The sequence below is a fragment of the Anguilla anguilla genome, chromosome 6, assembly GCF_013347855.1.
Source record: "Anguilla anguilla isolate fAngAng1 chromosome 6, fAngAng1.pri, whole genome shotgun sequence".
NCBI lineage: Eukaryota > Metazoa > Chordata > Actinopteri > Anguilliformes > Anguillidae > Anguilla > Anguilla anguilla.
In genome coordinates this window covers 43821096-43834291 of record NC_049206.1, presented here as the reverse complement: position 1 = coordinate 43834291, position 13196 = coordinate 43821096, and the positions used below count along the sequence as shown (strand labels likewise).

Below are 13196 nucleotides of genomic sequence, written 5' to 3'. Positions count from 1 at the left end.
CACCCATACTGCATAACTAACTCAGTACTGACACTCATACTGCATAACTACTCAGTACTGACACCCATACTGCATAACTAACTCAGTACTGACACTCATACTGCATAACTAACTCAGTACTGACACTCATACTGCATAACTACCTCAGTACTGACACTCATACTGCATAACTACTCAGTACTGACACTCATACTGCATAACTACTCAGTACTGACACTCATACTGCATAACTACCTCAGTACTGACACCCATACTGCATAACTAACTCAGTACTGACACTGATACTGCATAACTACTCAGTACTGACACCCATACTGCATAACTAACTCAGTACTGACACTCATACTGCATAACTAACTCAGTACTGACACTCATACTGCATAACTACCTCAGTACTGACACTCATACTGCATAACTACTCAGTACTGACACCCATACTGCATAACTAACTCAGTACTGACACTCATACTGCATAACTAACTCAGTACTGACACTCATACTGCATAACTACCTCAGTACTGACACTCATACTGCATAACTACTCAGTACTGACACTCATACTGCATAACTACCTCAGTACTGACACTCATACTGCATAACTACTCAGTACTGACACTGATACTGCATAACTACCTCAGTACTGACACTGATACTGCATAACTACTCAGTACTGACACTGATACTGCATAACTACCTCAGTACTGACACTGATACTGCATAACTACCTCAGTACTGACACTGATAACAAGCAGAATGTTGCCTGATGCAGTTTATTCCTGATGCAGAAGGAAATCACACAGGTCTGACAACACAACAAGATTTATGCACGTTGAACATACACAGATCATCCAATCCATACAGACAGTGCTTACACACACACACACACACAAATATAAACTATACAACACAAGTATAGCAGATACAGTATGTGTACAACGCAGCACCTGCAGCAAAACAAGTGCGGTGACGGACACACATCACGCATCACCAGCAGTGACACGCAGAATCACACACGCTCTTGAGACAGTGCTCCTCCTGTGCAGGAAGAGTGCACACAGGAGAACGCACAATGCAGCTACACAGCAGCCCGCCAGCCAGCCAGCCAGCCAGCTGGGCGGCCGGGCCCCGGGGCCCGCAGAGACTGCAGAGTCAGCTCTCAGGGCCCGGTCCTGCTGTGCTGCTCTGGCTGAGCAGGGCTGCGTCATCAGTGTGGGGGGGGGGGGGGGATAAATCTGCCGGTCTGCCGGCTCACCTCTGTCTGCCATTCTCCTGATCAGCTGGTGCTCTCCCCACTTCACCACGTACTTGAGGACGTCCTGCTCGCTGGCCTGTGAAATGAGGGCAGGTGTGATTACGGCTGGCCGGAGTCAGCGAGAGCGTGTGTGTGTGTGTGTGTGTGTGTGTGTGTGTGTGAGAGCGTGTGCGGGAGTGTGTGTGTGTGAGAGAGTGCGGGTGTGTGTATGTGAGAGTGTGCGGGTGTGTGTGTGAGAGTGTGCGGGAGTGTGTGTGTGAGAGAGCGTGCGGGTGTGTGTATGCGAGAGTGCGCACCTGTGTGTCTGCGTGCATACATGGGAGAGTGTGTGAATGTGAACACGCGTTGGCATGTGTGTGTGTGTGTGTGCATTGCGTCTGTGTACGCATGCGTGCGTACACGTGTGAAAGTGTGCGTGTGGGAGTGTGCACTTGCATGTGTGTATGTGCACGTGCTAGAGAGCGCATGTGAGTGTGCTTGTTTGCGTGTGTTCTGGTATGCACGTGCACGTGTGTGTGTACGTCTGCACGTGCGTGTGCGCGCAAGCACGTACAGATGCACTCTCGGGTCCACAGGGACCTCGGTAAAAGACTGCGAGACCGGAAACAAACGGGTCGATCGGGAGGTTAACTGCATTTCCTTCATCCCCCCCCCCCTGCCGCCCCCGCCCCCCAGAGCCCGTGTGGGTCCGCCGTGTCAGCTCCCACTACGCGGGTCCACCCGAGCGCCGCGGCGGCCAGAGCCGGGCCCTCAGCCGAGAGCCGAGAGCCTTTCCCTCACCCGGTCCCTGCAGAGCCCCCTGTTTATTATGCAGCCGCCACGCACCCACACCCACACCCTCACCCTCACATCGAACGGCGCGGGTCTCGAGAGCGCCCATAAACCTCCGCTCCGGTAGCGTTTTCGACACCGTGCGACGTTTCAACGTGCGGGGAAAAAATTAACCAAATTTGGTTTTAAAAAAAAAACAAAAAACAAAAAAAAAAAACCACAAAAGTTAAAGTTTTCTTTGTCTGACCCAGAAAAAAAAATAAATAAATACCACAATCCCCGGGATTTGGGCTTCCGTGTTATCGCTCAGAGCCAGATTAGAGCAGATTTAGAAAAAGGTTCGACGGATCAGCAGAGGTGTCCCGCAAAGCCTCGGGGAAAAAACAAAAACAACAGGGCGGCGTAGTTTCGCCGAGGGATTACCTGCCCAAAAAAACAGGGGCGTTCCGTGTAGGAAATCTAAACCATCAGACGGGAAACGGCTCGGGGTGCGAAGCCAATGCGCTCAGCAGATTCAATTCTGTTCAAAATAACGTACTCGCCTTCTATCCAATGGGTAACCCCATGTAGACGCCTCACCTGCAGATAGTCGGACTGGATGGCGTCCAGCAGGTGCTCCTGGGCCAGCTCGTACAGGGTGTCCGAGGCCATCACCTGGCTGAACTCCTCGCACAGGAAGTGCAGGGCCTGCCGGTGCACCCACTTGGAGCCGTAGGGCTGGGAGCTCCACCTCAGGATGGCCACTATGGAGTCCAGCGAGATGCTCTCCGCCACGATGTCCTCGCACCCTGGGGAGACGGGGGAGGGGGAAGTGCCAGGTCATTAACAACAGTGCTCAAAAACTCTAGAGCCTTGGTACTCGAATAACGGCACTCCAGGTCCAGGAACTGCTGGTTTTCCACCCTCCCTTTACCTTAAAGACGGCCTGGCCAAAGAGTAGCACCAATTGTTCAGTGAATTACCTGGGAGCAAAGAAAACCAGGCCCGGATTTGAGGTTTTCAATGGAGGGAGTTGGGTGTAATACCATAGTATTTCATTATTACAGGGGCTGTGTAAATTACTTATTGTGACAAGTGTATGTGAAGTATTTAAGGTTTTCTCTTTTGGTTTTGCTAATCGACGTGCACGTGCAGAGGAAGTGCTCTTGGTAAACGCTACTATACTAAGATATATATAGATATATTCGTACCGCGGGAGGAGGGCGAGGCCGGCACACTCAGCGACTGCAGGCGAGGGCGGCTTTAACACCACGGGCCGCCTCCCTCGCTCGATTGGGCCGCGGCCGACCCTCGCCGCCGCCCGCGTTTTTTTCTTGGAGCCGCTTGAAAACGACGAGTAAACGTCGAGTACGCATGCGTACACACACACAATGCACACACACACACACACACACACACACACACACACACACACACACACACACACATATGCCAACGCGTGTTCACATTCACACACTCTCCCATGTATGCACACAGACAAACACACGCACACAGGTGCGCACTCTCGCATACACACACCCGCACGCTCTCACATACACACACCCGCACACTCTTACACACACACACACACACCCGCACACTCTCACACACACACACACACACACACACACACACACCCGCACACTCTCACACACACACACACCCGCACACTCTTACACACACACACACTCCCGCACGCTCTCACACACACACTCCCGCACGCTCTCACACACACACACTCCCGCACGCTCTCACACACACACCCGCACGCTCTCACACACACACACACCCGCACACTCTCACACACACACACACCCGCACACTCTCACACACACACTCCCGCACGCTCTCACACACACTCGGGCCCTTGATTAAACTCGCAGGTTTAACTCGATCGGACAGAGGGGACGGGAGCCCGTTAGCCGAGCCGCCGCCGCTGCCGCCTCGGAGCCCGGGCGACTGAAACGGGCCGAAGACGAACGCTGGCTGAGGGGGGCCGCAGCTGGCGCCGAGGGAAAGAGCGACGCCGCCGTCGATCGATCGCGCGTGCGGGAAAAAAGGCCGTAACGCGGCTCGCAGGTCGGGGAACGTCGGGGAACGCAGATTTCGCCGTTTTTCTCGCGCTACGCGAGGAAGGCAGCGCCGCCGAAAGGCCGGGGAGAACACTGCGCATTTACATTCGTTTATTTCGAAGGTGCTTTTGTCCGGGGCGACTTACAACACGCTGCACGCGCAATAATGGCCACCGGATAACATCGGCAGAGGCACAAAAACTAACGACGTAACAGCGCGAGCCACTGCCTGAGAGCACAGTGCTGCAAGAACCAAATTGCTATGCACGGACATAGCACGCGGAAGCACTGAGGGATGGAATATTGCACCTCTAAGAGGCAGAGGGTAGGGGAGAGAGACGGCGGTCTCTCACGCTCAGGTCATCCAGGCCTTCCTGTTCTGGGGGGCCTTTTATATTTGTGACATTTAAATGTCAACAGAATTCCTGAAAGGATTTCAAATTCAAACCAACTGCCGCGGCGGCGCAACAGCAGTAAAGGCAGCCGGAGAGAGAGCGGTCAACACCCCACCTGCGCGCAGTGACAGACAGGCGAGAGGATTCGGGATGGCTCCTCAATTAACCTGGAGCTCATTTCGTTCTGACCCCGCTCCCGTCAAATCTCACCTCCCGTCAAATCCCTCAATTAAAGCGCGGGGGTGGTGGGGGGGGGGGGGTGGGGGGGTGCTAGCGTGTTAGCGTTAGCTCGACAACGAGAATGGAGGTGGCCAAAGTTGCGAGAAGTCGCCGAATTTCTCGCTAGTCGATAGATGAGATTTTCCGTCGCTAGGAAGGTCAAAAAGTCGCGAAATCTAGCGACAAAGTGGCGTCACTGCGTACGGCCGCGTCGTTAGCACCGCGAGCGCAGGCGGACCGCGAGCGCCCGATTGGCCGAGCTAGCACTCTAGCCGCGCGACGAGGCTGGGCTCACCCAGGCAACTGAAGCGATAGCCTACCGTCGCCAGCTTTGCACCGCCAGGTCGGACCACCAGTCTGTGGGCACTGGCATGGCCGCGGTTTTATCCGGAGCCTAGGGCGCGTCACCACGCTCGTGCTGGACGTACCGCCAAAATGTGTTTTTCCACAAGTACGCAGTCACACAGGAGCCGCCTCTCACCGTTATATTCGGGGAGAAAATTGGGCGCGGATATTTTTTTCGTGAACCGCTCCGATTTTACTTCTTAATCTATGCACCTCTGTGTTTCTTTAGCTGCAAGGCATAATACGAGCGCAATCCACGTATATTGAATAATGCATAATAAGCAGTTCATTAATATTAATGAGTTTAAAAATAGCGATTTGGCGCTAAGGAGGAAGCCGCGAGAGCAGAGGGGACGCGGGGAGCGGACTTGAGAGCCGCTCTCGAAACATCAAAGACTGCTCTCTAACTTCCGAGCCGCTCTCGAAACCAGCTCGGGGGGAATCTGGGGGGCCAGCGTCACCCGCGGAAAACAATTACGAGCCGATTCAAAATGCATCCGAGCCGAGGACTGAACTGAAACACGGGATGCGTTTTTTGTCCACCGCATATGAACTGGTGAAATATCACGGTCGCTTTCCTCATACACCAGAAAAAAAACTTTCTTTCCCACGGCTTAGTATGAGACCGATAAAGTCTCTAAAGTTCGGTTTGGTACCCATTAGCCATTTTTTTTCCAACAATGCACATACCTGAAAGCGCTTTCCTTCATAAACACGCACGATTACAATCTGCGGGGACTCCATTTTTTTTGTTTTTCCTTTTAGTGAAACGTACCAGAGGGGGGTTTAAAAGCATTTGGAAATATAACAGCTATTGCTGTTTTTTTTCCCCCTCTCCCTCAACTAAAATGCTACAACATTCCCGCTTCATTTTTTTTATGTACAGTGCCGGTAGACGTGTGAATCAATTCCCCCTGAAATATCGGTATTCACGTCCGCAGCGCTCGATCGCGCCTTCGGGTCCAGCTTCCCCTGCGATCGATGCTTAAATCGCGTTTTGAGCATGCGTCGCTGGAGGCCTCGTTTAAAACGAAACAGCAAATACGAGAAGAAAAAAAAAAAACAAAAAAAAAAAACGAAATGCGTTCGGCCGCGCGGTCTAGCGAGCGGCGCCTTCCCGTTGGGATCCTGACTCGAACCCCGGACCGCTAGCCGCGGGATGGCTCCGCGTCTTCCTGAGGACGGCCGCGTCCCAGCGGACTTCCCTCCATCTTCGTCTGACCCTTCGCTCGTCAGCTGCGTGCAACGCCAAGGTCAAACCGTTTCACACTCCTCCGTACGACCAGATGACCTGCGAGATTTCTCTTCTAGTTCCGCTGGTTTCGTAAAAGCTCGGGGATAGGATGAAGAGGTTCACAGATGCCCAAAAACCACGCATCCACAAATTCTGCACCGAAAAAAATGAGAAACTGGCCATCTAAATATTTCACAGCTGCCAGGGATACAAAATATATTGGTGAAGGAAAGAGATGCCTGCATACACTGCATTAAGTGTTTCCTAACAGCTACAACTGACAAAGACCCTGGAAGGTCAAAGCCTTGCACCATTAATCTTGTTTGGGAGCACTTAGTACAGCGAACACGTATCTCTTTCCTTTATTAAGATAAAAAGGTACTAAACATAAAGGCTGTGACTTAAGCAGAGGTCGGTAAGCAGTGCCCGTCCTAGCTTTGAGGGGCCCCAAGCAGGATTTGATTTGAGGGCCCCCCCTAACCCAGCATAATAAACAATATACATTTTATATATATTTTAGGGGGCCCCCTGGTGGTCGCAGGGCCTGAAGCAGCCACGTATGTCACTAATTGTCACCCCCTGTGTGCACGGGAGGCTGTAGGGCACATGACCAAAACATTCAGGTCAGATTTAAAGCGCCTTACTGCTGCTCTAAAGGTTTTTTTTTACCAGCGGTCAGACATAAAATGATCGATTTCTCTTTTTTCTTCTTTCGGGTGATGAAATCGTTTGCAGTTCCTGACCCTGCTTGGCGGGGGCGGGGGGGCGTTGGTTGAAATTCTCACGCTCTCACCGAGGGGATATAATAAGATACTAATCGTTTTCAGCGCCAGCGCAGAGGGGGCGGGGGCGAATATTAATACGCCGTCCGCAAGGATCTGTCTAGTTTGGGGGGGCGGGGGGGGGGGGGGGGGGGGGGGGTGGCACGGCCCTTCGGAGTAAATTAACCCCAGAAGCGAACGCCGAAAAGGGGGAAGGTCCGGCTAACGAAGGGCAAGAGAGGAGAGATGAGCGCAGATCGAATAGAAGGATAAGAGAATGAGATTGGTGGGGGGGGGGGGGGAGAGAGAGAGAGAGAGACAGAGAGAGAGAGAGAGAGAGAGAGATGGACGGAGATGCAGCAGGACAAAACGAGAGCACGTAGAGCCGGTTATCGGTAACTGGGGATTGTGGACTTGAAGCGCGTGCTTTGCTTTTTTTTGCCGAGTCATCCCTGTCTGGGACAGGAGATGGAGAAAGAGCATGGGCAGCACAGGAAAGGTGAGTCCCCTGCCCTCCCATAGCTACAGAATCAAGAGTTAAAGATACCAACACTCGAATGGAATTTCCACTTATGAAAAAATTAATAAATAAAATAAACAACCTGAACATTTCAAAACAGGTTCTCACTGCTACACATTGCACTGTGACAAGCGTAAAGAGTCAAACGGGAAACGGATTATGAAACGCTCGTTTCGTAAAAAGGGAAGGAAAAGGGGGTGTGTGCACGTCGATTAATATTTAGCCGCGCTGCACAGGAAGCGGATGTTAATTGGCCGGGCCTGTGGTCTGCTCGGCGTTCAGCCTTTCCACCGATGCGATCGCTGTGCTGTTGTATGAAAACGGGCTCGTGAAATTCTTTCGTTTGTCTTTCGTTTGCAGAACGGCAGACGGCTTTGACCACGGCAAGAGGAAGTGATTGGGCCATTTGCAGAAATTGTACCCTTGACTTCTTAAAGGACTTTAAAGCTTACGCCCCAAACAGTGGTTATATGCTGATTAACTATCGTTTCCTTCCGCCTTCATTATGGAAAATTGTGAACAATGCTTTAACTTTCTTATTTAAATGAAATCTGAAATTCATACATTGTGTAAAAATGCTTTAAAAAAAAAAATGAAAGCAACCAGGGTTAGAAAAACAAAAACTAATGGAAATTGATTTGTAAATGTAGTGGCTATGTAAGGTGGAGATTGTCCACAATACACGTACACGTACGACAACACAAACACCCAGAGCACAACATTCATAATGTCCTGCTTCTCAATTATAAGATAGTGCTCCTAAAAGCTAAGCAAATTACTCCCGATAATGTAGTTGGGAAGTCCTCCAGTCCGGTTTAATTGGGCAAGAATATGTAAACATGCGTTTCTGCTCCCAGCAACAGATTTCAAAACCAGTCATGCCCACATCGGTATACCGATGTTCCTACCTTTTAAAGTTTAAATTGAAAGTCACCGCGCCCAACAATTTTCCCCTTTTTCCCCTCGCCTCAAGCTCCCACAATTCATTGCAAAGTTCTTTTTCTGTGAGATGCTGTTGAAACGCTCGACGGTGATCGCATTGCAATGCCGAATTGGGGAAATTGGCTTTGCCAAGCGGGAACGTACAAGAACATACAATTTAAAACGTATGAAAATGAATCGAGCTACGTGTGCACACACGTAATACAGAGCTTCGGTGTCAAGGTTCCTACTCTGAGAAATTTGTTCCTGAGCAGCTTTACTCAACGCTGCTCAACGCTTCTCTCGCACAGACTGGGCACACCCGCACTCTGTGGATGGGGAGGGTTACAGCCTGTGCATGGAATGTCGACTGAGGAGATATGCCCCCCCCCACCCCCCCAGCTGACTTTCACTTAACCAGGTGCCTTCGCGCTGGGCCAAGACAAAAACCTGCACCCACACAGGGCTTTTTTTTGGATATGATTGGGCACCCCTGATTTAATGGAACGACGCTCTGCGAGTGGAAGTGGAAGTCGATGTCGACGCGCTACGTCAGAAGGGTCGCAGGCCCGTTTCACCGCTCAAAGGAACGTTTTCATAGGCCGTTCACGCAAGCTTTAACAAGAACAGCACCTTAAGGGCAGGAATGTCCTTTCGATGTGCGAACGAGAAAAAACATCCGTGGAAGCAGGAGAGCAGTTCACAGTCTCCTGACTTCTCTTTCAGCGTCTCATTTTTGCACCTCCAGCTGCCATGCGACCTCAGACATTACATTACATTACATTACAGGCATTTAGCAGACGCTCTTATCCAGAGCGACTTACACAGATTTTACATAGCATTTTACATTGTATCCATTTATACAGCTGGATATATAAGCTATTCTGGTTAAGTAGCTTGCTCAAGGGTACAACGGCAGTGTCCTTACCCGGGAATCGAACCTGCGACCTTTCGGTTACAAGCCCAGTTCCTTACCCACTGTGCTACACTCCGTCCACATGCAAAACGCTGTGTTTTTCATCTTTCAATGTCCTCCTGAGAGGCATAGTTGAACTCTGGCCTTAATGAACAGTTTCAAAACACTAGATGCGCGACATTAGAATGGCGGATACGAGCAGTCGAAGGGCGCTTCTCTGTCGGCTGCAGCGTCCGCTGAGGTCACGCAAGACTCCGCCCGGTGCTCCTCGAAGACGCGACCCCCCCCCCCCACCGCCCACGCGGTTTCCCGCGCCTGAAACGAGCCGGCCTCGGAAATCCCCCCCTTCGCAAGCGTCGCTTCTGAACAGAGCGCGACGGCCGGTGAACGTCGCCTCGTTCTACCGCGCTGAGCGAGCGCGGTTCCCCGCCGTTACGCGGCCCGGTCCCGGGACGCGGTGGCGTCTCCGCGGCGACCTCAGCTCGTCAACAACGCAGCTTCGGGAGAACTCTCGAACTCGAAACCACGACGTTCGGGGGGCGCGGAGCGTACGGCCGCACGGCTGCCGGGCCGACCTCAACGCGATCTCTCACACCGCTCTAAACTCAACCCGGGGCGGACGTCTTAAGGACAGGGGGCTCCATTGTCTACACGCTAACAACACTTCAGTGCTGAACGCCATACGAATCCCAGTTTGCAAGAACTCCCCAGTGAACAGTGTCTCATCTTCACTAAAAGGGGAGCGGGGGAGGGGGTAAACAGTCAATAATCCATTTTATGAAGGGTGAGTACTGCGACTGAGAAAATCCATTTCTCATACCCTGGAGCAATCGCTTACTCTGAATAAATGGAGAACACGATTGGACAAAAAGGCCCGAGATCCAATAATCAATCCTCCAAGGGTGTACCACACTACTTCCTGATGGGCTTATATTGTGTGTACTGAACCTTCACAATGAGCTGGGCGTGATCAAAATGGCCCCCTTCAGCCAATTACATTCCAATTCAGAATCCCCACATTTTAATAGAAGATATTTTAACATAAAATAATAGCCTGCATATTTCATAATTATCGATATATAAAATTACTTCGGAGAAATCCTCATTTAAGCTGACGGTGCTATTGCTTTCCTCTTAAGAACGACGGTTTGTGAAACACTGGGAATTACTGCATGTGTGCTTATTGCACTGCATTTTCTCTGGACACAAACGGTTTCCATCTCGAGAATGATGGAGAAAACCATTATGCACAAAGCCTTCGCTAGCCTACGCTAGCTTGGCGACTGTAACCAGTTCGCATACCGTAGAGTACAATCTCGCAACATTAGCAAGCAATTAGCAACGTATTTGTTTCATCAGCAAGAACAGCAAAAAACATAACTGGAGGTGAGGAAGGGAATGGATTTTCTGCACTGTTTGTGTGTTGAGGGTTTCCCTGTAGCATGTACCACAAGATGAGCCAAATGCGCTGTGACACACCCCCAGCCTGAATCCCTCAGTCTGACGGCTCGCACGTGAACAAGCTGGTGAACAATATCGAATGGGTGGAGGTCACGAGGGGGGTGGTGGTAAGTAAGGGGTGTAGAGTTAGGGGTGGTGGGTGCAGGTCGGACGGTGGCAGGTAGGAGGTATAGAGCAGAAGGTAGGGGGTGGTGGGTGCAGGCTGGACATTAGCAGATAGGGGGTATAGAGCAGGAGGTAGGGGGGTGTGTGCAGTTTGGACGGTGGCTGGTAGGGGGTGGTGGGTACAGGCTGGACAGTAGCAGACAGGAGGTATAGAGCAGGAGGTAGGGGGGTGGTGCAGTTTGGACGGTGGCTGGTAGGGGGTGGTGGGTACAGGCTGGACAGTAGCAGATAGGACGTATAGAGCAGGAGGTAGGGGGGTGGTGCAGTTTGGACGGTGGCTGGTAGGGGGTGGTGGGTACAGGCTGGACAGTAGCAGATAGGACGTATAGAGCAGGAGGTAGGGGGGTGGTGCAGTTTGGACGGTGGCTGGTAGGTGGTGGTGGGTACAGGCTGGACAGTAGCAGATAGGACGTATAGAGCAGGAGGTAGGGGGGTGTGTGCAGTTTGGACGGTGGCTGGTAGGGGGTGGTGGGTACAGGCTGGACAGTGGCAGATAGGAGGTATAGAGCAGGAGGTAGGGGGGTGGTGCAGTTTGGACGGTGGCTGGTAGGGGGTGGTGGGTACAGGCTGGACAGTAGCAGATAGGAGGTATAGAGCAGGAGGTAGGGGGGTGGTGCAGTTTGGACGGTGGCTGGTAGGGGGTGGTGGGTACAGGCTGGACAGTGGCAGATAGGACGTATAGAGCAGGAGGTAGGGGGGTGTGTGCAGTTTGGACGGTGGCTGGTAGGGGGTGGTGGGTAAAGGCTGGACAGTGGCAGATAGGACGTATAGAGCAGGAGGTAGGGGGGGTGGTTGGCCGGTAGAAGGCCGGTAGAGTGTGGAGCTCAGGGGTCAGACATACCTTGGGCCAGCATGCTGAACTCCAGGAAGAGGGCGATGTGGTAGAGCTCCATGGCCTCCTCGGTCCGGGTCATGCCCCCCCGGCCGGCCACCAGGGCCTGCACCTCCCCCAGGCTCCCGGCCGAGGGGCTGCTGCGCAGCACCAGGGAGAGGTCCACCGCGTCCGTGTACATGCAGTGCAGGATCACCCGCGCGTACTTCTTGGGTATGATGGACTCGTCCAGCACGATGCGGGCGGGGCCCGGCGGGGCCCGGTCGCCCGCCTCCTCCCCGGAGCGCGTGCGCCGCTGCAGGAGGTTCCGGAAGAAGGGCGAGCGGGCCGAGAGCAGGGCCTTGTGGGCCCGGAGCTCCTCCCCCCCTCCTCCAGCGCCCCCCGCCGCCGCCGCCGCCGCCCCCTCGCCCTCGCCCGGCCCCGCCTCGGCGGAGAAGCTGAGGAGCGAGTCGTAGTAGCACATGCGGTCGCACAGCCCGCGCATGTCCGCCTCCAGCGGGCTGGGCGCGCCGAACTCCTCGCTCAGCCTCAGCAGGACGTCGGCGCTCCTGGCTCGGGCGTCGCCGCCGCCGCCGCCGCCGCCGCCGCCCAGCTCGCCCGTGTACAGGTAGCGGAGCAGCGCCTGGAAGGTGGGCGCGTCCACGCCGCCCAGCGCCGCGTCCACCGGGACCGGGCCGTCGCGCTCGGGGGACGGGGAGGGGGGCAGGAGCTTCCGGAAGAGCGGGCAGCGGGCGGCCAGGATGGCGCGGTGCGCGGGGAAGCGCGCCCCCCGGAACACCAGGTCCACGTCGGCGCAGTGGCGGCGCTCGTAGAGGGCGGCCAGGTCGCGGCGCAGGCCCCGCGCCTCGGGCCGGGCCAGGTCCGCCCGGAGGCTCAGCTCCTTGAGGGCGGCCGTGCCCTCGTACTCCTCCACCAGGGCGGCGACGTCGCGCACCTCCCAGCCCGACAGGAGCTCCCGCATCTGCCGGCCGTGGTCGGCGGAGCGGCCGGCCTTGCGCCGCCTGACGAACCTCCTCCGGAGCGTGGCCAGGCCCGAGCTCTTCTTCCTCCGCTCCGCGGGCCGGTCGGGCCCCTGGGGCTCCGGGCTGTAGAGTTTGGGCTCGCACCCGTAGCCTTGCTGGCCGTAGGGAGCCGTCCCTGCAGGGGGAAGGAGTGTAGCACAGTGGGTAAGGAACTGGGCTTGTAACCGAAAGGTCGCAGGTTCGATTCCCGGGTAAGGACACCGTTGTACCCTTGAGCAAGGTACTTAACCTGCATTGCTTCAGTATATATCCAGCTGTATAAATGGATACAATGTAAAGTGCTATGTAAAAAGATGTGTAAGTCGCTCTGGATAAGAGCGTCTGCTAAATG

The 13196-nt window shown here is 53.8% G+C and overlaps 1 protein-coding gene across 1 annotated transcript in view; it reads right to left on the bottom strand.

The window, feature by feature from the left end:
- Positions 1 to 13196, bottom strand: part of LOC118230192 (BTB/POZ domain-containing protein 7-like) — a 65168-nt gene that overhangs the window by 24430 nt on the left and 27542 nt on the right. The window contains exons 3-5 of the mRNA XM_035423004.1: positions 11853 to 12980; positions 2603 to 2811; positions 1253 to 1328 (exon numbers count right to left, since the gene is read on the bottom strand). Of these exons, the coding sequence (XP_035278895.1) occupies positions 1253 to 1328; positions 2603 to 2811; positions 11853 to 12980 (1413 nt within the window). The remainder of the gene's footprint in view (positions 1 to 1252; positions 1329 to 2602; positions 2812 to 11852; positions 12981 to 13196) is intronic.